At 45.4% G+C, this 26,445-nt stretch overlaps 2 protein-coding genes across 2 annotated transcripts in view; both read right to left on the reverse strand.

The window, feature by feature from the left end:
- The window catches only part of LOC124023646 (anoctamin-1-like), an 80,684-nt gene extending 67,205 nt beyond the window's left edge, over positions 1-13,479 (reverse strand). The window contains exons 1-4 of the mRNA XM_046338002.1: positions 13,207-13,479; positions 7,188-7,583; positions 3,777-3,875; positions 86-237 (exon numbers count right to left, since the gene is read on the reverse strand). Coding sequence (XP_046193958.1) covers positions 86-237; positions 3,777-3,875; positions 7,188-7,583; positions 13,207-13,239 — 680 coding nt within the window. The 5' untranslated portion in view covers positions 13,240-13,479. The remainder of the gene's footprint in view (positions 1-85; positions 238-3,776; positions 3,876-7,187; positions 7,584-13,206) is intronic.
- A 739-nt stretch (positions 13,480-14,218) lies between these two features.
- Positions 14,219-26,136, reverse strand: LOC124023645. The gene is made up of 2 exons (XM_046338001.1): positions 26,083-26,136; positions 14,219-14,835 (listed from the first exon to the last, which is right to left on the reverse strand). The coding sequence occupies exons 1-2, from the start codon at positions 26,111-26,113 to the stop codon at positions 14,219-14,221; spliced, it is 648 nt and encodes a 215-aa protein (XP_046193957.1). The 5' UTR covers positions 26,114-26,136.
- Between the last annotated feature and the right edge of the window lie 309 nt (positions 26,137-26,445).

Raw genomic sequence — 26,445 nt, forward strand, 5'->3', positions numbered from 1 at the left:
CAGATGGTGACTCCATATACAGACCAGCTGTTGTCAGAGTGTGTGTGAGGACGTGTGTGTGGGGCTTGGTGTGGGTGCAACTTACAAGTGTAGTTTGTCCCTGGAGAAGCAGTGTGAGAGCTGCTTGGTGGTGCTGTGGCCACGCTGGGGGATGTTGGGTTGGAACGGCTGGTTCACCTTCCTCCAGAACTCACTGAGGCTGGCACTGAACCCATTCTCCTGCTTCAGATCATAGCTCTAGACAGACCAACACAGACAGATTAATAGAGGCACCTGCTGTGGCTCATATACAGGGTCTCCCTCCCACTGCAGCAGGGGCTGGGGATTCAGAAAAATGTCATGTCCTCAGAGGCATGAAAAGTCAAAACAGACTCCATGTAAAGTCAAAACAGACTCCATGTAAAGTCAAAACAGACTCCATGTAAAGTCAAAACAGACTCCATGTAAAGTCAAAACAGACTCCATATAAAGTCAAAACAGACTCCATATAAAGTCAAAACAGACTCCATGTAAATGTGCAATCACGCCAACATTTTGGTAAGTTGCAGAATTGCCCAGGTAGAGAGGTGGAGAGGGCTCTGCCCAGGTAGAGAGGTGGAGAGGGCTCTGCCCAGGTAGAGAGGTGGAGAGGGCTCTGCCCAGGTAGAGGGACCGAGAGGGCTCTGCCCAGGCAGAAGGACCGAGAGGGCTCTGCCCAGGTAGAAGGACCGAGAGGGCTCTGCCCAGGTAGAAGGACCGAGAGGGCTCTGCCCAGGTAGAGGGACCGAGAGGGCTGTGCCCAGGTAGAGGGACCGAGAGGGCTGTGCCCAGGTAGAGGGACCGAGAGGGCTGTGCCCAGGTAGAGGGACCGAGAGGGCTGTGCCCAGGTAGAGGGACCGAGAGGGCTGTGCCCAGGTAGAGGGACCGAGAGGGCTGTGCCCAGGTAGAGGGACGGAGAGGGCTCTGCCCAGGTAGAGAGATGGAGAGGGCTCTGCCCAGGTAGAGAAATGGAGAGGGCTCTGCCCAGGTAGAGAGATGGAGAGGGCTCTGCCCAGGTAGAGAGATGGAGAGGGCTCTACCCAGGTAGGTGGAACGGGAGAAGTGACAGTACCTCCACATCAGGGGAGGTGGAATGGGAGCAGTGACCTCCACATCAGGGGAGGTGGAATGGGAGCAGTGACCTCCACATCAGGGGAGGTGGAACAGGAGCAGTGACCTCCACACCAGGGGAGGTGGAACGGGAGCAGTGATAGTACCTCCACATCAGGGGAGGTGGAACGGGAGCAGTGATAGTACCTCCACATCAGGGGAGGTGGAACGGGAGCAGTGATAGTACCTCCACACCAGGGGAGGTGGAACGGGAGCAGTGACAGTACCTCCACACCAGGTGAGGTGGAACGGGAGCAGTGATAGTACCTCTATATACAGTTCCTTTCAGAAAGTTTTCCTACATTTTGTTATGTTACAGCCTTTTTCCAAAATGTATTAAATAAATAAATGTACACAGAATGTATGTACACAGCAATCTACACAAAATACCCCATAATGTCAAGAATCTTCCTAGGGCTGGCCGGCCAGCCAAACTGTGCAATCGTGGAAGAAGGACCTTGGTCAGCGAGGTGACCAAAATATCAATAGTCACTGACAGGTCCTCTGTGGAGATGGGAGAACCTTCCAGAAGGACAACCATCTCTGCAACACTCCACCAATCAGGCCTTTATGGTAGAGTGGGCAAACGGAAGCCACTCAGTAAAAGGCACATGACACCCCCTTGGAGTTTGCCAAAAAGGAACTAATGACTCTCAGACCAGGAGAAACAAGATTCCCTGGTCTGATGAAACCAAGATTTAACTCCTTGGTCTGAATGCCAAGCATTACGTCTGGAGGAAACCTGACACCATTCCTACGGTGAAACATGGTGGTGGCAGCATCATGCTGAGGGGATATTCTTTGGTAGCAGGGATTGGGAGACTAGTCATGATCAAGGCAAAGATGAACGGAGCAAAGTACAGAGATCCTTGATGAAAACCAGAGTGCTCAGGACCTGACTGGGGCGAAGGTTCACCTTCCAACAGGACAATGACCCTAAGCACACAGCCAAGACAACTCAGGAGTGGCTTCGGGACGAGTCTCCAACTGTCATTGAGTGGCCCAGCCTGAAACCGGTTTTGAACCCGATCGAACATTTCTGAAGAGACCTGAATATAGCTGTGCAGCGACGCTCCCCATCCAGCCTGACAGAGCTTGAGAGAACCTGTCCCAGACCTGGTGTTTTCAACTCTCTCTCTCGAGACAGTAGGAGCGGTAGAGATACTCTGAATGATCGGCTATAAAAAGCCAACTGACATTTTCTCCTGAGGTGCTGACCTATAACCACTATGATTATTATTTGACCCTGCTGGTCATCTATGAACATTTTAACATCTTGGCCGTGTTCAGTTATAATCTCAACCCGGCACAGCCAGAAGAGGACTGGCCACCTCTCATAACCTAGAGAGGAACCAGGTTTCGGCCATTCTAGGGAGTTTTTCCTAGCCACCGTGCTTCTACACCTGCATTGTTTGCTGTTTGGGGTTTTAGGCTGGGTTTCTGTGCAGCACTTTGAGATATCAGCTGATGTAAGAAGAGCTATGTAAATACATTTGATTGATCTGAAGAGAGGAATGGGAGAAACTCCCCAAATACAGGAGAGTCAAGCTTGTACCCAAGAAGACTCCAGGCTGTAATCTCTGCCAAAGGTGCTTCAACAAACTACTAACTATAGGGTCTGAAAATGTATGTAAGTGTGTTATTTCAGCTTTTTTTTATATGCAAAAAAATTCTAAAAACCTGTTTTTGTTTTGTCATTATGGGGTATCGTATGTAGATTGATGAGGGGGATAAAGACCATTTAATGCATTTCATTTCTGTCAGTCGGGATCTTCGTGGAATGGGTTTCCATGGCTGAGCAGCCGCACACAAGCCTAAGATCACCATGCGCAATGCTAAGCTTTGGCTGGAGTGCCATTTTGGAATGAGCTGTACAACGAGCAGATTGTCCCCCTCCAGGTTGTCCCCCTCTTTGCTGTTATAGCAGCAAGGAGGGGACCTACTCCATATTAAATCCCATGATTTTGCAATGAGATTTTGGATGAGCAGGTGTCCACATTCACTACTTGACCAAAATCTCATTGCAAAATCTCATTGCAAAATCATGGGATTTAATATATGGGATTTAATATGGAGTAGGTCCCCGCTTTGCTGCTATAACAGCCTCCACTCTTCTGGGAAGGCTTTCCACTAGATGTTGGAACATTGCTGAGGGGACTTGCTTCCATTCAGCCACAACAGTATTAGTGAGGTCGGGCACTGATGTTGGGCGATTAGACCTCCTGGCTCGCAGTCGGCGTTCCAATGAAGTATGTCCCCTTTGGTCCATTTTCCCCAATGTGAGTTGTTACATTGTAAAAGACGAGTCTCTGCTGTAGTGTGTTTGATTCACATAATGTTTCAGGTACCAGCAAATGTAATCCAAGTAGGAGAATAATCCCACCGTGTCTTCATGTGGCTCTACTGTAGTGGGGCAATCTGATGCAACATTAAAGACCGTTCAACTACTATACACAAGGCAACAACAACTAATGAGTTAAAAAATACATTTAAAAATGGTGCAGGGCAACACTGAGATTAACCCCCTGTTTGTGTTAGGGGAGGATCCATCCATAGGATTACACACACACACACACACACACACACACACACACACACACACACACACACACACACACACACAGGCTGTAAAGTGGTGGAGGTCTCACCTTCTTAGTGGGGACTTTGATCTTGAGGAACTCTGCCTCTCTGCTCAGGACCTGCCAGGGGACATGGAGTCTCGTGAAGCTGGGCCCGTAGACCCTGACCTGGGGGAGAGGACAGTAACAAACAGGTAGGAACCATAGTTTAATACCAGGAGGAAGACAAGAGGATAGTAACCAACCAACAGGTAGGAACCATAGTTTAATACCAGGTGGAGGACAGAGGATAGTAACCAACCAACAGGTAGGAACCATAGTTTAATACCAGGATGAGGACAGAGGATAGTAACCAACCAACAGGTAGGAACCATAGTTTAATACCAGGAGGAGGACAGAGGATAGTAACCAACCAACAGGTAGGAACCATAGTTTAATACCAGGAGGAGGACAGAGGATAGTAACCAACCAACAGGTAGGAACCATAGTTTAATACCAGGAGGAGGACAGGTGGTGGGAACCAACAGTCAGGTAGGATTGCAAGCCCGCCCCACACCGCCCCGCCCACCACCTCCCAACCCCGCCCCGCCCACCACCTCCCAACCCCGGATCGAACCCTTTGTTTTCACCTAAAATGACATACCAAATCTAACTGCCTGTAGCTCAGGCCCTGAAGCAAGGACATGCATACTCTTGACACCATTTGAAAGGAAACATTTTGAAGTTTGTGGAAATGTGAAATGAATGTAGGAGAATATAACAAATTAGATCTGGTAAAATATATTTTTAAAGTGTTTAAAAAATATATATATATTTTTTTTAATGCAAGAGAAAGGCCATAATATAAAATAGCAGTTTAGGTGCAATTTCGCCACTAGATGGCAGCAGTCTGTGTGCAAAGTTCCAGATTGATCCAGTGAAGCATCGCAATGCTGGACAGGGTGGCAGGTAGCCCAGTGGTTAGAGCGTTGGCCTAGCAACTGAAAGGTTGCATGATCGAATCCCTGAGCCGACAAGGTAAAAACCTGTCGTTCTGCCCCTGAACAAAGCAGTTAACCCACTGTTCCCAGGTCATCATTAAAAATAAGAGTTTGTTCTTAACTGACTTGCCTAATTAAATAAAGGTCAAATACTGGACAATATTTTGTGTCAATTGGTACATACCAGTAACTATAGATTACATACAAAAAATTGTATGGTAATACACTATTTAAGTTTACTCAAGGAATGTCATAGATGGATCATTAGCTTATACACTACCTTTCACACATCTAGATGGCCAGGTGGGTGTGGAGCCAGACAGAGCAGGGGTTCATACTGTAGAACCCAGCTCCTACAGCTGAATATAAAAATAGATGTATCCTTTTCTCAGCGATCTACACAGAATACACCACAATGACAAAGCAAAATGTACGCCTATGTAGATATATAGAATATCTACAGAGGCCCATTATCAGCAACCATCACTCCAGTGTTCCAATGGCACGTTGTGTTAGCTAATCCATGTACAGAGGCCCATTATCAGCAACCATCACTCCTGTGTTCCAATGGCACGTTGTGTTGGCTAATCCAAGTACAGAGGCCCATTATCAGCAACCATCACTCCTGTGTTCCAATGGCACGTTGTGTTAGCTAATCCAAGTACAGAGGCCCAGTAATCAGCAACCATCACTCCTGTGTTCCAATGGCACGTTGTGTTAGCTAATCCAAGTACAGAGGCCCAGTAATCAGCAACCATCACTCCTGTGTTCCAATGGCACGTTGTGTTGGCTAATCCAAGTACAGAGGCCCAGTAATCAGCAACCATCACTCCTGTGTTCCAATGGCACGTTGTGTTAGCTAATCCAAGTGTATTATTTAAAACGATAATTGATCATTTGAAAACCCTTTTGCAATTATGTTAGCACAGCTGAAAACTGTTGTTCTGATTAAAGAAGCAATAAAGCTGGCCTTCTTTAGACTAGTTGAATATTTGGAGTATCAGCATTTGTGGGTTCGATTACAGGCTCAAAATGTCCAGAAACAAAGAACTTTCTTCTGAAACTCGTCGGTCTATTCTTGTTCTGAGAAATGAAGGCTATTTCATGCAAGAAATTGCCAAGCAACTGAAGTTCTCGTACAACGCTGTGAGCCCCACAGAGCCACCATGCGCAGAGCGCATGCAGAGTGAGGGTGACACACAGAGTGGAGCAACTAATGGCTTTACTAAGGGAATAAGTCATTTCTCATTTTGGGTTTCAGTCAGTGCAACTGGGCCTGGGTAGGGTGGAGCCTGAACGTTGCGGGTATGGGTAGGAATCGGGGTTAAAATACATGCCCGTGCAGGGCTCTAGTAAACATTGGTCACGGAAGATCATTGGGACTACATGCCCACCTTTGGGTTGAACAGCGCGAGAGGTAGAGTCAGTTAACGTCTGCTGCTTGGTTGAACAGCGCGAGAGGTAGAGTCAGTTAACGTCTGCTGCTTGGTTGAACAGCGCGAGAGGTAGAGTCAGTTAACGTCTGCTGCTTGGTTGAACAGCGCGAGAGGTAGAGTCAGTTAAAACGTCTGCTGCTTGGTTGAACAACGTGAGAGGTAGAGTCAGTCAACGTCTGCTGCTTGGTTGAACAGCGCGAGAGGTAGAGTCAGTTAACGTCTGCTGCTTGGTTGAACAACACGAGAGGTAGAGTCAGTTAACGTCTGCTGCTTGGTTGAACAGCGCGAGAGGTAGAGTCAGTTAACGTCTGCTGCTTGGTTGAACAGCGCGAGAGGTAGAGTCAGTTAAAACGTCTGCTGCTTGGTTGAACAACGCGAGAGGTAGAGTCAGTCAACGTCTGCTGCTTGGTTGAACAACACGAGAGGTAGAGTCAGTTAACGTCTGCTGCTTGGTTGAACAACGCGAGAGGTAGAGTCAGTTAACGTCTGCTGCTTGGTTGAACAGCACGAGAGGTAGAGTCAGTTAACGTCTGCTGCTTGGTTGAACAGCGCGAGAGGTAGAGTCAGTTAACGTCTGCTGCTTGGTTGAACAGCGCGAGAGGTAGAGTCAGTTAACGTCTGCTGCTTGGTTGAACAGCGCGAGAGGTAGAGTCAGTTAACGTCTGCTGCTTGGTTGAACAGCGCGAGAGGTAGAGTCAATTAAAACGTCTGCTGCTTTCTGAGAATCACTGGGCTAGAAGAGCAGGGCGGAAGAACAGAGTCTCATATGGTGACTGCAATGCAACTTTTTGAAAGACGGGTGTTTCTTTAACTACGATGCAAACGTACACTAAATGACGATATTTGCAGACCGCATGCATGGTGGATGGATTAGAAATACAAGTGAAAATATATTTAGGGTCAAATTCCCCTTTACTTTTCATTAGGTGAGCAATGTTAAATATTACAAATTGATTTGTTAATTACTTTGTTACTTTTTAAACTGCAGCGACAATGATCAATTTCACCAGAAATAACACCAGACCAGCAACCACAGAACACACACAGACCGGTTGATCTCTCACCTCTGTGTCTCTCTCCATCTCAAGCCCCGCCTCCAGTAGCCTGGCCTCAAACTCCTCCCTGATCAGCACCATCTCTCCTTCAGCTGGGTCCGCCTCTAATTCCACCTCCACCGCCAGGTCCACACACACCTCCCCGTCCCCCGCACTCCGCTGCCCGGCTGCACATCCCAAACCCCCCACAGGGCCAGAGAGGGGGGAGCTACCATTGGAGATGACAGACAGGCGATGAGGAGGGTGAGGAGGGGCGGAGAGACGGTGCAGCCGGTCGCCACCCCTCACAGAGATCTGTTTGCGTTGGTAGAACACCAGAACATAGTCCACCTTCCTCCGGCCATCTGAGAAGAACTGACAAGAACTTTGGCCATCCTGGGGGGCCGCTAGCCCAACACCCCCGCCCTGGAAGAGAGGAGAGGGGACTGGTCAGTAACTAACACCCCCTCCATGGAGGAGAGGAGACTGGTCAGTAACTAACACCCCCTCCCTGGAGGAGAGGAGACAGACAGAGGACTAGCCACCCTTTGCCATGATGACAGGCCTTCTCTCAACCAGCTTCACCTGGAATGCTTTTCCAACAGTCTTGAAGGAGTTCCCACATATGCTGAGCACTTGTTGGCTGCTTTTCCTTCACTCTGCGGTCCAACTCATCCCAAACCATCTGAATTGGGTTGAGGTCAGGTGATTGTGGAGGCCAAGTCATCTGATGCAGCACTCACCACTCTGCGGTCCAACTCATCCCAAACCATCTGAATTGGGTTGAGGTCAGGTGATTGTGGAGGCCAGGTCCTCTGATGCAGCACCATCACTCTACTGTTCCTTCACTCTGCAGTCCAACTCATCCCAAACCATCTGAATTGGGTTGAGGTCAGGTGATTATGGAGGCCAGGTCCTCTGATGCAGCACCATCACTCTACTGTTCCTTCACTCTGCAGTCCAACTCATCCCAAACCATCTGAATTGGGTTGAGGTCAGGTGATTGTGGAGGCCAGGTCATCTGATGCAGCACTCACCACTCTGCTTTTCGGTCAAATAGCCCTTCCACAGCCTGGAGGTGTGTTTTGGGTCATCGTCCTGTGGAAAACAAATGATAGTGGGACTAAGCCCAAATCAGATGGGATGGCGTATCCCTGCAGAAAGCTGTGGTAGCCATGTTGGAAATGAGGTCGCAGTTGTAATTGAGAACTTGTTCTCAACTAGCCTACCTGTTTAAATAAAGGTGAAATAAAAAATTAAAAAATCAGTCTCCTCTGAACTGCAATCTGAGTGCAGTTAACTCTAATGAACTTAACCTCTGCAGCAGAGGTAACTCTGGGTCTTGCTTTCCTGTGGCGGTCCTCATGAGAGACAGTCCTCATCATAGTGCTTAATGGATTTTGCCACTGCACTTGAAGAAAAGTTCAATGTTCCTGAAATGTTCCGGATTAACTGACCTTCATGTCTTAAAGTAATGATGGACTGACCTTCATGTCTTAAAGTAATGATGGACTGACCTTCATGTCTTAAAGTAATGATGGACTGACCTTCATGTCTTAAAGTAATGATGGACTGACCTTCATGTCTTAAAGTAATGATGGACTGACCTTCATGTCTTAAAGTAATGATGGACTGACCTTCATGTCTTAAAGTAATGATGGACTGACCTTCATGTCTTAAAGTAATGATGGACTGACCTTCATGTCTTAAAGTAATGATGGACTGTCACTTTGCTTATTTGAGCTGTTCTTGCCATAATATGGACTTGGTAGTTTAACAAATAGGGCTATCTTCTGTATACCACCTCTACCTTGTCACAACACAGCTGACTGGCTCAAACACCTTAACTTTTAAGGAGGCACACCTGTTAATTGAAATGCATTCCAGGTGACTACCCCATGAAGCTGGTTGAGAGAATGCCAAGAGTGTGCAAAGCTGTCATCACAGCAAAGGGTACTTTGCTAGAATCTCAAATAGATGTTGATTTGTTTAACACTCGTTTGGTTACTACATGATTCCATGTGTGTTATTTCATGGTTTTTGTCTTCACTGTTAATCTACAATGTAGAAAAACATTTAAAAAATAAAGAAAAACCCTGGAATGAGTAGGTGTGTCCAAACTTCTGACTGGTACTGTACATGAACCTGACACCTTATTCTACATCATCTATTTCTATCTGAATACACACACACATGATTCAACAAATCATCACCTTGACTTGTGCAATCAGGTGTTAGTGCTGGGCTGGAACTAAAGCCTGCACTCCCTGCACAGGACCAGGGTTGGAGACCACCCTGTATCTATACAGGACCAGGGTTGGAGACCACCCTGTATCTATACAGGACCAGGGTAGGAGACCACCCTGTATCTATACAGGACCTGGGTAGGAGACCACCCTGTATCTATACAGGACCTGGGTTGGAGACCACCCTGTATCTATACAGGACCAGGGTTGGTGACCACCCTGTATCTATACAGGACCTGGGTTGGAGACCACCCTGTATCTATACAGGACCAGGGTTGGAGACCACCCTGTAACTATACAGAACCAGGGTTGGAGACCACTGATGACCACCCTGTATCTATACAGGACCAGGGTTGGAGACCACCCTGTATCTATACAGGACCAGGGTTGGAGACCACCCTGTATCTATACAGGACCAGGGTTGGAGACCACCCTGTATCTATACAGGACCAGGGTTTGAGACCACTGATGACCACCCTGTAACTATACAGGACCAGGGTTGGAGACTACCCTGTATCTATACAGGACCAGGGTTGGAGACCACCCTGTATCTATACAGGACCAGGTTTGGAGACCACTGATGACCACCCTGTATCTATACAGGACCAGGGTTGGAGACCACCCTGTAACTATACAGGACCAGGGTTGGAGACCACCCTGTAACTATACAGGACCAGGGTTGGAGACCACCCTGTATCTATACAGGACCAGGGTTGGAGACCACCCTGTATCTGTACAGGACCAGGGTTGGAGACCACCCTGTATCTATACAGGACCAGGGTTGGAGACCACCCTGTATCTATACAGGACCAGGGTTGGAGACCACCCTGTATCTATACAGGACCAGGGTTGGAGACCACCCTGTATCTATACAGGACCAGGGTTGGAGACCACCCTGTATCTATACAGGACCAGGGTTGGAGACCACCCTGTATCTATACAGGACCAGGGTTGGAGACCACCCTGTATCTATACAGGACCAGGGTTGGAGACCACCCTGTATCTATACAGGACCAGGGTTGGAGACCACCCTGTATCTATACAGGACCAGGGTTGGAGACCACCCTGTATCTATACAGGACCAGGGTTGGAGACCACTGATGACCAACCTGTATCTATACAGGACCAGGGTTGGAGACCACTGATGACCACCCTGTAACTATACAGGACCAGGGTTGGAGACTACCCTGTATCTATACAGGACCAGGGTTGGAGACCACCCTGTATCTATAAAGGACCAGGGTTGGAGACCACCCTGTATCTATAAAGGACCAGGGTTGGAGACCACCCTGTATCTATACAGGACCAGGGTTGGAGACCACCCTGTATCTATACAGGACCAGGGTTGGAGACCACTGATGACCACCCTGTATTTATACAGGACCAGGGTTGGAGATCACTGATGACCACCCTGTATCTATACAGGACCAGGGTTGGAGACCACCCTGTAACTATACAGAACCAGGGTTGGAGACCACTGATGACCACCCTGTATCTATACAGGACCAGGGTTGGAGACCACCCTGTATCTATACAGGACCAGGGTTGGAGACCACCCTGTATCTATACAGGACCAGGGTTGGAGACCACCCTGTATCTATACAGGACCAGGGTTGGAGACCACCCTGTATCTATACAGGACCAGGGTTGGAGACCACCCTGTATCTATACAGGACCAGGGTTGGAGACCACCCTGTATCTATACAGGACCAGGGTTGGAGACCACCCTGTATCTATACAGGACCAGGGTTGGAGACCACCCTGTATCTATACAGGACCAGGGTTGGAGACCACCCTGTATCTATACAGGACCAGGGTTGGAGACCACCCTGTATCTATACAGGACCAGGGTTGGAGACCACCCTGTATCTATACAGGACCAGGGTAGGAGACCACCCTGTATCTATACAGGACCAGGGTAGGAGACCACCCTGTATCTATACAGGACCTGGGTTGGAGACCACCCTGTATCTATACAGGACCAGGGTTGGAGACCACCCTGTATCTATACAGGACCTGGGTTGGAGACCACCCTGTATCTATACAGGACCTGGGTTGGAGACCACCCTGTAACTATACAGAACCAGGGTTGGAGACCACTGATGACCACCCTGTATCTATACAGGACCAGGGTTGGAGACCACCCTGTATCTATACAGGACCAGGGTTGGAGACCACCCTGTATCTATACAGGACCAGGGTTGGAGACCACCCTGTATCTATACAGGACAAGGGTTTGAGACCACTGATGACCACCCTGTAACTATACAGGACCAGGGTTGGAGACTACCCTGTATCTATACAGGACCAGGGTTGGAGACCACCCTGTATCTATACAGGACCAGGTTTGGAGACCACTGATGACCACCCTGTATCTATACAGGACCAGGGTTGGAGACCACCCTGTAACTATACAGGACCAGGGTTGGAGACCACCCTGTAACTATACAGGACCAGGGTTGGAGACCACCCTGTATCTATACAGGACCAGGGTTGGAGACCACCCTGTATCTATACAGGACCAGGGTTGGAGACCACCCTGTATCTATACAGGACCAGGGTTGGAGACCACCCTGTATCTGTACAGGACCAGGGTTGGAGACCACCCTGTATCTGTACAGGACCAGGGTTGGAGACCACCCTGTATCTATACAGGACCAGGGTTGGAGACCACCCTGTATCTATACAGGACCAGGGTTGGAGACCACCCTGTATCTATACAGGACCAGGGTTGGAGACCACCCTGTATCTATACAGGACCAGGGTTGGAGACCACCCTGTATCTATACAGGACCAGGGTTGGAGACCACCCTGTATCTATACAGGACCAGGGTTGGAGACCACCCTGTATCTATACAGGACCAGGGTTGGAGACCACTGATGACCACCCTGTATCTATACAGGACCAGGGTTGGAGACCACCCTGCATCTATACAGGACCAGGGTTGGAGACCACCCTGTATCTATACAGGACCAGGGTTGGAGACCACCCTGTATCTATACAGGACCAGGGTTGGAGACCCTGTATCTATACAGGACCAGGGTTGGAGACCACCCTGTATCTATACAGGACCAGGGTTGGAGACCACCCTGTATCTATACAGGACCAGGGTTGGAGACCACTGATGACCACCCTGTATCTATACAGGACCAGGGTTGGAGACCACCCTGCATCTATACAGGACCAGGGTTGGAGACCACCCTGCATCTATACAGGACCAGGGTTGGAGACCACCCTGTATCTATACAGGACCAGGGTTGGAGACCACCCTGTATCTATACAGGACCAGGGTTGGAGACCACCCTGTATCTATACAGGACCAGGGTTGGAGACCACCCTGTATCTATACAGGACCAGGGTTGGAGACCACCCTGTATCTATACAGGACCAGGGTTGGAGACCACCCTGTATCTATACAGGACCAGGGTTGGAGACCACCCTGTATCTATACAGGACCAGGGTTGGAGACCACCCTGCATCTATACAGGACCAGGGTTGGAGACCACCCTGTATCTATACAGGACCAGGGTTGGAGACCACTGATGATATCAAGTCTGGTAATGTAGGGTTAAATAATTCAGCAAGACCTTTTAGATGAGAGGTTCTCCTTGACAGCATACAATCTCTACAGTAATAACCAGCCAGGCGACATAAAATACTCTATAACAAAAACATGTTTTCAGTTCACACGGAAAGTTTTGCAAACGTACGTACAGGGAAAGGATTTGGCATGTCATAACAAACAAACGCAGGAGCAGAATCAACAGTTAGCAGAAAGTCAAGCGTTTGCGGAGTTACTTACAGGAATCTTGTCTTGGCTGGGGTATTGATGCATTCTGTAGCGCTACAAACACAGACAGGAGAATAAAGGAACGGTGTCGTTAGACCGGGAGGAGAATAATAACGGAATAGTAGCAGCAGCTGTACGCGCAGAACTCCTCATTATCAGCACGCGCATCTCGGTAATCCGTCAATTTGAGGGAGCAAAGCGACGCGCCTCTCATTTGGCAGGGGACTCAAGATTAGTAGGCTATGACCTACACACATGTTTAATATAGATACCTATCAAACAATAGTCTACCTGGAGCTCCCCGTGAATTAATTGGGCTATGAGTCTGAGCTACAGGTGCCGTCGATTCATCCGTCTGTTGATTCTGACTGCGCGCGTCCTCTGGAAGTTTGGCACACGGTCAACTCATGTTCACGCAGGTGCGTTGATTGGTCGATGCTCCCTGATAATTTACGGTAACGAGGAACCAGTGGGAACAACCGGGCTCACAGGTGAGGTGATACTGATGGTTTCTACGGCGACGCGCTCAGGGAATTAAAGTGGAAAGCACTGTCATGCACGAAGAACGCATATTAATAATTGTTGTTTTTCATTACAATGAGACCGAAAAATACTACGACCTTTAAATAATGAGCAGTAGGTATCCACGCCTCTTGTTGGTGTTTATTCTTCATTAAAAGTATGTATCCACGCCTCTTGTACGTGTTCATTGTTCACACATGACAGCGCTGGCCATGTTCCTTCCCTGAGCGCGTAACCGTAGAAACGTTCCAAGTATCAACACACCTGACAGGCTCGAACGCTTTTAACACTGTCAAATGAAATACTTTTTATAGTTGAGCTATTTCGTTTTAATGTCTCTCCAACACGGTAGTCAGAAAGGTATTCAGCATAATAAGACCGTTCAAACTGTTCCACTGAAATCATCTGATTGGACAAACATCGATATTGTTGATTTAAAACACACACACATATATGCCTCTGAAAACTTTTTTTTCTGTCCAAGTCAAGCACTGCTCCTAAATCATGTCCATACTGTATGTGTCCGCTCCTGTAGGGAGTCTATGTCCCGACTCAGACCAGGACCTGTAGAGCCCAGAGGGATGTTCTGACCCAGACCAGGACCTGTAGAGCCCAGAGAGATGTTCTGACCCAGACCAGGACCTGTAGAGGCCAGAGAGATGTTCCGGTCCAGACCAGGACCTGTAGAGCCCAGAGAGATCTTCCGGTCCAGACCAGGACCTGTAGAGCCCAGAGAGATGTTCTGACCCAGACCAGGACCTGTAGAGTCCAGAGAGATGTCCCGAACCAGTCCCAGATCAGGACCTGTAGAGCCCAGAGAGATGTTCTGACCCAGACCAGGACCTGTAGAGTCCAGAGAGATGTTCTGGCCCAGACCAGGACCTGTAGAGTCCAGAGAGATGCCCAGACCAGGACCTGTAGAGCCCAGAGAGATGTTCTGACCCAGACCAGGACCTGTAGAGTCCAGAGAGATGTCCAGACCAGGACCTGTAGAGTCCAGAGAGATGTCCCGAACCAGACCCAGATCAGGAGTATCAGGCCCCGGGTCGAACAGGGCATCACTGTGTATGGACGATGACTCGCTGACAGCTGTGGCCACCCTGCAGCCACTCCATGTTCCTGCAGACACACACATTATAGACACATAGTATACACATCACATTATACAATACACACACATCATAGACACATAGTATACACATCACATTATACAATACACACACATCATAGACATCACATTATCCAATACACACACATCATAGACATCACATTATCCAATACACACACATCATAGACATCACATTATCCAATACACACACATCATAGACATCACATTATCCAATACACACACATCATAGACATCACATTATCCAATACACACACATCATAGACATACATTATCAATACACACACATCATAGACATCACATTATCCAATACACACACATCATAGACATCACATTATCCAATACACACACCTCATAGACATCACATTATCCAATACACACACATTATAGAACACATCACATTATCCAATACACACACATCATAGACACATCACATTATCCAATACACACACATCATAGACATCACATTATCCAATACACACACATCATAGACATCACATTATCCAATACACACACATCATAGACATCACATTATCCAATACACACACATCATAGACATCACATTATCCAATACACACACATCATAGACATCACATTATCCAATACACACACATTATAGACACATCACATTATCCAATACACACACATCATAGACATCACATTATCCAATACACACACATTATAGACACATCACATTATCCAATACACACACATCATAGACACATCACATTATCCAATACACACACATCATAGACACATCACATTATCCAATACACACACATTATAGACACATCACATTATCCAATACACACACATCATAGACACATCACATTATCCAATACACACACATCATAGACATCACATTATCCAATACACACACATCATAGACATCACATTATCCAATACACACACATCATAGACATCACATTATCCAATACACACACATTATAGACACATCACATTATCCAATACACACACATCATAGACACATCACATTATCCAATACACACACATCATAGACACATCACATTATCCAATACACACACATTATAGACACATCATAGACACATCACATTATCCAATACACACACATCATAGACATCACATTATCCAATACACACACATCATAGACATCACATTATCCAATACACACACATCATAGACATCACATTATCCAATACACACACATTATAGACACATCACATTATCCAATACACACACATCATAGACACATCACATTATCCAATACACACACATTATAGACACATCATAGACACATCACATTATCCAATACACACACATCACAGACATCACATTATCCAATACACACACATCATAGACACCTAGTATAGACATCACATTATCCAATATACACACCATATTGTGCTATACACATACTCAGTTACACACAACATCTAATATCACATTATCCAAAACACACACTCAGTCACACACAGACAGGTCATATATACTACCACATTATGGAACAGACAGACAGCAGGATCATATATCCTACCACATTATGGAACAGACACACAGCAGGGTTATATATCCTACCACATTATGGAACAGACAGCAGGATCATATATCCTACCACATTATGGAACAGACACACAGCAGGGTTATATATCCTACCACATTATGGAACAGACAGCAGGGTTATATATCCTACCACATTATGGAACACACAGCAGGATCATATATCCTACCACATTATGGAACAGACAGACAGCAGGATCACATATCCTACCACATTATGGAACAGACAGACAGCAGGATCATATATCCTACCACATTATGGAACAGACACACAGCAGGATCATATATCCTACCACATTATGGAACAGACAGACAGCAGGATCATATATCCTACCACATTATGGAACAGACACACAGCAGGGTCATATATCCTACCACATTATGGAACACACAGCAGGATCATATATCCTACCACATTATGGAACAGACAGACAGCAGGATCATATATCCTACCACATTATGGAACAGACAGACAGCAGGATCATATATCCTACCACATTATGGAACAGACAGCAGGATCATATATCCTACCACATTATGGAACAGACAGCAGGATCATATATCCTACCACATTATGGAACAGACAGCAGGATCATATATCCTACCACATTATGGAACAGACAGCAGGGTCATATATCCTACCACATTATGGAACAGACAGCAGGATCATATATCCTACCACATTATGGAACACACAGCAGGATCATATATCCTACCACATTATGGAACAGACACACAGCAGGGTCATATATCCTACCACATTATGGAACACAGCACATTATCCTACCACATTATGGAACACACAGCAGGATCATATATCCTACCACATTATGGAACAGACACACAGCAGGGTCATATATCCTACCACATTATGGAACACACAGACAGCAGGGTCATATATCCTACCACATTATGGAACAGACAGCAGGGTCATATATCCTACCACATTATGGAACACACAGCAGGGTTATATATCCTACCACATTATGGAACACACAGCAGGGTTATATATCCTACCACATTATGGAACAGACACACAGCAGGGTCATATATCCTACCACATTATGGAACAGACACACAGCAGGATCATATATCCTACCACATTATGGAACACACAGCAGGATCATATATCCTACCACATTATGGAACACACAGCAGGGTTATATATCCTACCACATTATGGAACAGACACACAGCAGGGTCATATATCCTACCACATTATGGAACAGACACACAGCAGGATCATATATCCTACCACATTATGGAACAGACAGCAGGGTAATATATCCTACCACATTATGGAACAGACACACAGCAGGGTCATATATCCTACCACATTATGGAACACACAGCAGGGTCATATATCCTACCACATTATGGAACAGACACACAGCAGGGTCATATATCCTACCACATTATGGAACACACAGACAGCAGGGTCATATATCCTACCACATTATGGAACAGACAGCAGGGTCATATATCCTACCACATTATGGAACAGACAGCAGGATCATATATCCTACCACATTATGGAACAGACAGCAGGGTCATATATCCTACCACATTATGGAACAGACACACAGCAGGGTCATATATCCTACCACATTATGGAACAGACAGCAGGATCATATATCCTACCACATTATGGAACAGACAGCAGGATCATATATCCTACCACATTATGGAACAGACAGACAGCAGGATCATATATCCTACCACATTATGGAACAGACAGCAGGATCATATATCCTACCACATTATGGAACACACAGACAGGTCATATATCCTACCACATTATGGAACAGACAGCAGGGTCATATATCCTACCACATTATGGAACAGACAGACAGCAGGATCATATATCCTACCACATTATGGAACAGACAGCAGGATCATATATCCTACCACATTATGGAACACACAGACAGGTCATATATCCTACCACATTATGGAACAGACAGACAGCAGGATCATATATCCTACCACATTATGGAACAGACAGCAGGATCATATATCCTACCACATTATGGAACAGACAGCAGGGTCATATATCCTACCACATTATGGAACACACAGCAGAGTCATATATCCTACCACATTATGGAACAGACAGCAGGATCATATATCCTACCACATTATGGAACAGACAGACAGCAGGATCATATATCCTACCACATTATGGAACACACAGCAGGATCATATATCCTACCACATTATGGAACAGACAGCAGGATCATATATCCTACCACATTATGGAACAGACACACAGCAGGGTTATATATCCTACCACATTATGGAACAGACAGCAGGATCATATATCCTACCACATTATGGAACAGACAGCAGGATCATAAATCCTACCACATTATGGAACAGACAGACAGCAGGATCATATATCCTACCACATTATGGAACACACAGCAGGATCATATATCATATATCCTACCACATTATGGAACAGACAGACAGCAGGATCATATATCCTACCACATTATGGAACACACAGCAGGATCATATATCCTACCACATTATGGAACAGACAGCAGGATCATATATCCTACCACATTATGGAACAGACACACAGCAGGGTTATATATCCTACCACATTATGGAACAGACAGCAGGATCATATATCCTACCACATTATGGAACAGACAGCAGGATCATAAATCCTACCACATTATGGAACAGACAGACAGCAGGATCATATATCCTACCACATTATGGAACACACAGCAGGATCATATATCATATATCCTACCACATTATGGAACAGACAGCAGGGTCATATATCCTACCACATTATGGAACAGACACACAGACAGTTCATATATCCTACCACATTATGGAACAGACACACAGCAGGATCATATATCCTACCACATTATGGAACACACAGACAGGTCATATATCCTACCACATTATGGAACAGACAGACAGCAGGATCATATATCCTACCACATTATGGAACAGACACACAGCAGGGTTATATATCCTACCACATTATGGAACAGACAGCAGGATCATATATCCTACCACATTATGGAACAGACAGCAGGATCATAAATCCTACCACATTATGGAACAGACAGCAGGGTCATATATCCTACCACATTATGGAACAGACAGACAGCAGGATCATATATCCTACCACATTATGGAACACACAGCAGGATCATATATCCCTACCACATTATGGAACAGACAGACAGCAGGATCATATATCCTACCACATTATGGAACAGACACAGCAGGATCATATATATATATCCTACCACATTATGGAACAGACAGACAGCAGGATCATATATCCTACCACATTATGGAACACACAGCAGGATCATATATCCTACCACATTATGGAACAACAGACAGCAGGATCATATATCCTACCACATTATGGAACAGACACACAGCAGGGTCATATATCCTACCACATTATGGAACAGACAGCAGATCATATATCCTACCACATTATGGAACAGACAGCAGGATCATATATCCTACCACATTATGGAACAGACAGACAGCAGGATCATATATCCTACCACATTATGGAACACACAGCAGGATCATATATCCTACCTACATTATGGAACACATCATATATCCTACCACATTATGGAACAGACACAGCAGGAACAGACACACAGACAGTATATATCCTACCACATTATGGAACAGACAGCAGGATCATATATCCTACCACATTATGGAACACACAGCAGGATCATATATCCTACCACATTATGGAACAGACAGACAGTTCATATATCCTACCACATTATGGAACAGACAGCAGGATCATATATCCTACCACATTATGGAACAGACAGCAGGATAATATATCCTACCACATTATGGAACAGACAGACAGCAGGATCATATATCCTACCACATTATGGAACAGACAGACAGCAGGATCATATATCCTACCACATTATGGAACAGACACACAGCAGGGTCATATATCCTACCACATTATGGAACAGACAGCAGGGTCATATATCCTACCACATTATGGAACACACAGCAGGATCATATATCCTACCACATTATGGAACAGACAGACAGCAGGATCATATATCCTACCACATTATGGAACACACAGCAGGATCATATATCCTACCACATTATGGAACAGACAGACAGCAGGATCATATATCCTACCACATTATGGAACACACAGCAGGATCATATATCCTACCACATTATGGAACACACAGCAGGATCATATATCCTACCACATTATGGAACAGACAGCAGGATCATATATCCTACCACATTATGGAACAGACAGCAGGATCATATATCCTACCACATTATGGAACAGACAGACAGCAGGATCATATATCATATATCCTACCACATCATGGAACAGACAGCAGGGTCATATATCCTACCACATTATGGAACAGACAGCAGGATCATATATCATATATCCTACCACATCATGGAACAGACAGCAGGATCATATATCCTACCACATTATGGAACAGACAGCAGGATCATATATCCTACCACATTATTGATCAGACACACAGCAGGGTCATATATCCTACCACATTATGGAACACACAGCAGGGTCATATATCCTACCACATTATGGAACACACAGCAGGGTCATATATCATATATCCTACCACATCATGGAACAGACAGCAGGATCATATATCATATATCCTACCACATCATGGAACAGACAGCAGGATCATATATCATATATCCTACCACATTATGGAACAGACAGCAGGATCATATATCCTACCACATTATGGAACAGACAGACACACAGCATGGTCATATATCCTACCACATTATGGAACACACAGCAGGGTCATATATCCTACCACATTATGGAATAGACAGCAGGATCATATATCCTACCACATTATGGAACACACAGACAGGATCATATATCCTACCACATTATGGAACAGACAGCAGGATCATATATCCTACCACATTATGGAACACACAGCAGGATCATATATCCTACCACATTATGGAACAGACAGACAGCAGGATCATATATCCTACCACATTATGGAACACACAGCGGGATCATATATCCTACCACATTATGGAACAGACAGACAGCAGGTTCATATATCCTACCACATTATGGAACAGACAGCAGGCTCATATATTCTACCACATTATGGAACAGACAGCAGGATCATATATCCTACCACATTATGGAACACACAGCAGGATCATATATCCTACCACATTATGGAACAGACAGCAGGATCATATATCCTACCACATTATGGAACAGACAGACAGCAGGGTCATATATCCTACCACATTATGGAACACACAGACAGCAGGGTCATATATCCTACCACATTATGGAACACACAGCAGGGTCATATATCCTACCACATTATGGAACACACAGCAGGATCATATATCCTACCACATTATGGAACAGACAGCAGGATCATATATCCTACCACATTATGGAACAGACAGCAGGGTCATATATCCTACCACATTATGGAACAGACACACAGCAGGATCATATATCCTACCACATTATGGAACAGACAGACAGCAGGGTCATATATCCTACCACATTATGGAACAGACAGCAGGATCATATATCCTACCACATTATGGAACAGACACACAGCAGGGTCATATATCCTACCACATTATGGAACACACAGCAGGATCATATATCCTACCACATTATGGAACAGACAGCAGGATCATATATCCTACCACATTATGGAACAGACAGCAGGGTCATATATCCTACCACATTATGGAACAGACACACAGCAGGGTCATATATCCTACCACATTATGGAACAGACACACAGCAGGATCATATATCCTACCAAATTATGGAACAGACAGCAGGATCATATATCCTACCACATCATGGAACAGACAGCAGGGTCATATATCCTACCACATTATGGAACAGACACACAGCAGGATCATATATCCTACCACATTATGGAACAGACACACAGCAGGGTAATATATCCTACCACATTATGGAACAGACACACAGCAGGGTCATATATCCTACCACATTATGGAACAGACACACAGCAGGATCATATATCCTACCACATTATGGAACAGACACACAGCAGGGTAATATATCCTACCACATTATGGAACAGACACACAGCAGGGTCATATATCCTACCACATTATGGAACAGACACACAGCAGGATCATATATCCTACCACATTATGGAACAGACACACAGCAGGGTAATATATCCTACCACATTATGGAACAGACACACAGCAGGGTCATATATCCTACCACATTATGGAACACACAGCAGGGTCATATATCCTACCACATTATGGAACAGACACACAGCAGGGTCATATATCCTACCACATTATGGAACAGACACACAGCAGGGTCATATATCCTACCACATTATGGAACAGACAGCAGGATCATATATCCTACCACATTATGGAACAGACAGCAGGATCATATATCCTACCACATTATGGAACACACAGCAGGGTCATATATCCTACCACATTATGGAACAGACAGACAGCAGGATCATATATCCTACCACATTATGGAACAGACAGACAGCAGGGTCATATATCCTACCACATTATGGAACAGACAGCAGGATAATATATCCTACCACATTATGGAACACACAGACAGCAGGATCATATATCCTACCACATTATGGAACAGACAGCAGGATCATATATCCTACCACATTATGGAACACACAGACAGCAGGATCATATATCCTACCACATTATGGAACAGACAGCAGGATCATATATCCTACCACATTATGGAACAGACACACAGCAGGGTCATATATCCTACCACATTATGGAACAGACACACAGCAGGATCATATATCCTACCACATTATGGAACAGACACACAGCAGGGTCATATATCCTACCACATTATGGAACAGACAGCAGGATCATATATCCTACCACATTATGGAACACACAGCAGGGTCATATATCCTACCACATTATGGAACAGACAGCAGGATCATATATCCTACCACATTATGGAACAGACACACAGCAGGATCATATATCCTACCACATTATGGAACAGACACACAGCAGGGTCATATATCCTACCACATTATGGAACACACAGCAGGATCATATATCCTACCACATTATGGAACAGACACACAGCAGGATATCCTACCACATTATGGAACAGACACACAGCAGGGTCATATATCCTACCACATTATGGAACAGACAGACAGCAGGATCATATATCCTACCACATTATGGAACAGACAGCAGGATCATATATCCTACCACATTATGGAACAGACAGCAGGATCATATATCCTACCACATTATGGAACAGACACACAGCAGGGTAATATATCCTACCACATTATGGAACAGACAGCAGGATCATATATCCTACCACATTATGGATCAGACAGACAGCAGGATCATATATCCTACCACATTATGGAACAGACACACAGCAGGGTCATATATCCTACCACATTATGGAACAGACAGCAGGGTCATATATCCTACCACATTATGGAACAGACAGCAGGGTCATATATCCTACCACATTATGGAACAGACAGCAGGGTCATATATCCTACCACATTATGGAACAGACAGCAGGATCATATATCCTACCACATTATGGAACAGACAGCAGGATCATATATCCTACCACATTATGGAACAGACACACAGCAGGGTCATATATCCTACCACATTATGGAACACACAGCAGGGTCATATATCCTACCACATTATGGAACAGACAGCAGGATCATATATCCTACCACATTATGGAACACACAGCAGGGTCATATATCCTACCACATTATGGAACAGACACACAGCAGGGTAATATATCCTACCACATTATGGAACACACAGCAGGGTTATATATCCTACCACATTATGGAACAGACAGCAGGATCATATATCCTACCACATTATGGAACAGACAGACAGCAGGATCATATATCCTACCACATTATGGAACAGACAGACAGCAGGGTCATATATCCTACCACATTATGGAACACACAGCAGGGTCATATATCCTACCACATTATGGAACACACAGCAGGATCATATATCCTACCACATTATGGAACAGACAGCAGGATCATATATCCTACCACATTATGGAACAGACAGACAGCAGGATCATATATCCTACCACATTATGGAACAGACAGCAGGATCATATATCCTACCACATTATGGAACAGACAGCAGGATCATATATCCTACCACATTATGGATCAGCCAGGAGGTGTATGATGTCTAAAAGCAGTGTGATTATTTAGAGAGCGTCGCCATAGTGACACGATGTGCTGGATTCAGCACCACGGACAGACTCCCCAGTGTTATAAATATCTAATGGTTTCTAATGGAGGTCCTGCTGTGACTAGTAATACATAGAACTGCCCCCTCCCCCCCCCCCCCTCCCCCCTCCCCTTATGGAGAGCACCATCACGTCCGTGACAGTCTCCCCTTTCCATAGAGTGGTCATAATGGTTTGTGGATTAAACCACTACAGATGTCTCAGGGGTCAATGTATAGAATGTATGATACTAGAGACATCATTCACAAATTCTACAGCACAACATTTTATCTATCCTGTTGATAAAGGAAGGTAGAGTAGAGAGTTCCCATCAGGTCAGTACAGAACCATGTAGAGAGTTCCCATCAGGTCAGTATAGACCCATGTAGAGAGTTCCCATCAGGTCAGTACAGAACCATGTAGAGAGTTCCCATCAGGTCAGTACAGAACCATGTAGAGAGTTCCCATCAGGTCAGTATAGAACCATGTAGAGAGTTCCCATCAGGTCAGTACAGAACCATGTAGAGAGTTCCCATCAGGTCAGTACAGAACCATGTAGAGAGTTCCCACCAGGTCAGTACAGAACCATGTAGAGAGTTCCCATCAGGTCAGTATAGAACCATGTAGAGAGTTCCCATCAGGTCAGTACAGAACCATGTAGAGAGTTCCCATCAGGTCAGTACAGAACCATGTAGAGAGTTCCCATCAGGTCAGTACAGAACCATGTAGAGAGTTCCCATCAGGTCATTACAGAACCATGTAGAGAGTTCCCATCAGGTCAGTACAGAACCATGTAGAGAGTTCCCATCTGGTCAGTTCCCATCAGGTCATTACAGAACCATGTAGTGAGTTCCCATCAGGTCATTACAGAACCATGTAGAGACTTCCCATCTGGTCAGTTCCCATCAGGTCATTACAGAACCATGTAGAGAGTTCCCATCTGGTCAGTACAGAACCATGTAGAGAGTTCCCATCAGGTCAGTACAGAACCATGTAGAGAGTTCCCATCAGGTCATTACAGAACCATGTAGAGAGTTCCCATCAGGTCAGTACAGAACCATGTAGAGAGTTCCCATCAGGTCATTACAGAACCATGTAGAGAGTTCCCATCAGGTCAGTACAGAACCATGTAGAGAGTTCCCATCAGGTCATTACAGAACCATGTAGAGAGTTCCCATCAGGTCATTACAGAACCATGTAGAGAGTTCCCATCAGGTCAGTACAGAACCATGTAGAGAGTTCCCATCAGGTCAGTACAGAACCATGTAGAGAGTTCCCATCAGGTCAGTACAGAACCATGTGATATATTTAACATCTAACCAAAATAAACTGATCCTGAGAGGGACTGGACACTGGTTCTTACCTGTACAGGAGGGGGGCCTTCCAGTTGCCATGGTGAAACAGACAGACAGAGTGTCCTGTGTGTTGAGTTCAGAGGATATTCTCAATGTGTCCAGGCTTAGTACTGTAACTAGCAGCAGTTAGGGTTAGAGTGTGTTAGGTTGTGGTCTGTGGTTAATTCCCTCATGGGAGATTAAGGGAGGAGAAACCCTGCTCTAATGACTGTCCTTCTGTTCTGTTCTGGAGAGGTTTACTGGCTGTATGGAACTGTTCTGTTCTGTTCTGTAGAGGTTTACTGGCTATATGGAACTGTTCTGTAGAGGTTTACTGGCTGTATGGAACTGTTCTGTTCTGTAGAGGTTTACTGGCTATATGGAACTGTTCT

Source organism: Oncorhynchus gorbuscha, unplaced genomic scaffold, assembly GCF_021184085.1.
Source record: "Oncorhynchus gorbuscha isolate QuinsamMale2020 ecotype Even-year unplaced genomic scaffold, OgorEven_v1.0 Un_scaffold_1666, whole genome shotgun sequence".
Lineage (NCBI taxonomy): Eukaryota > Metazoa > Chordata > Actinopteri > Salmoniformes > Salmonidae > Oncorhynchus > Oncorhynchus gorbuscha.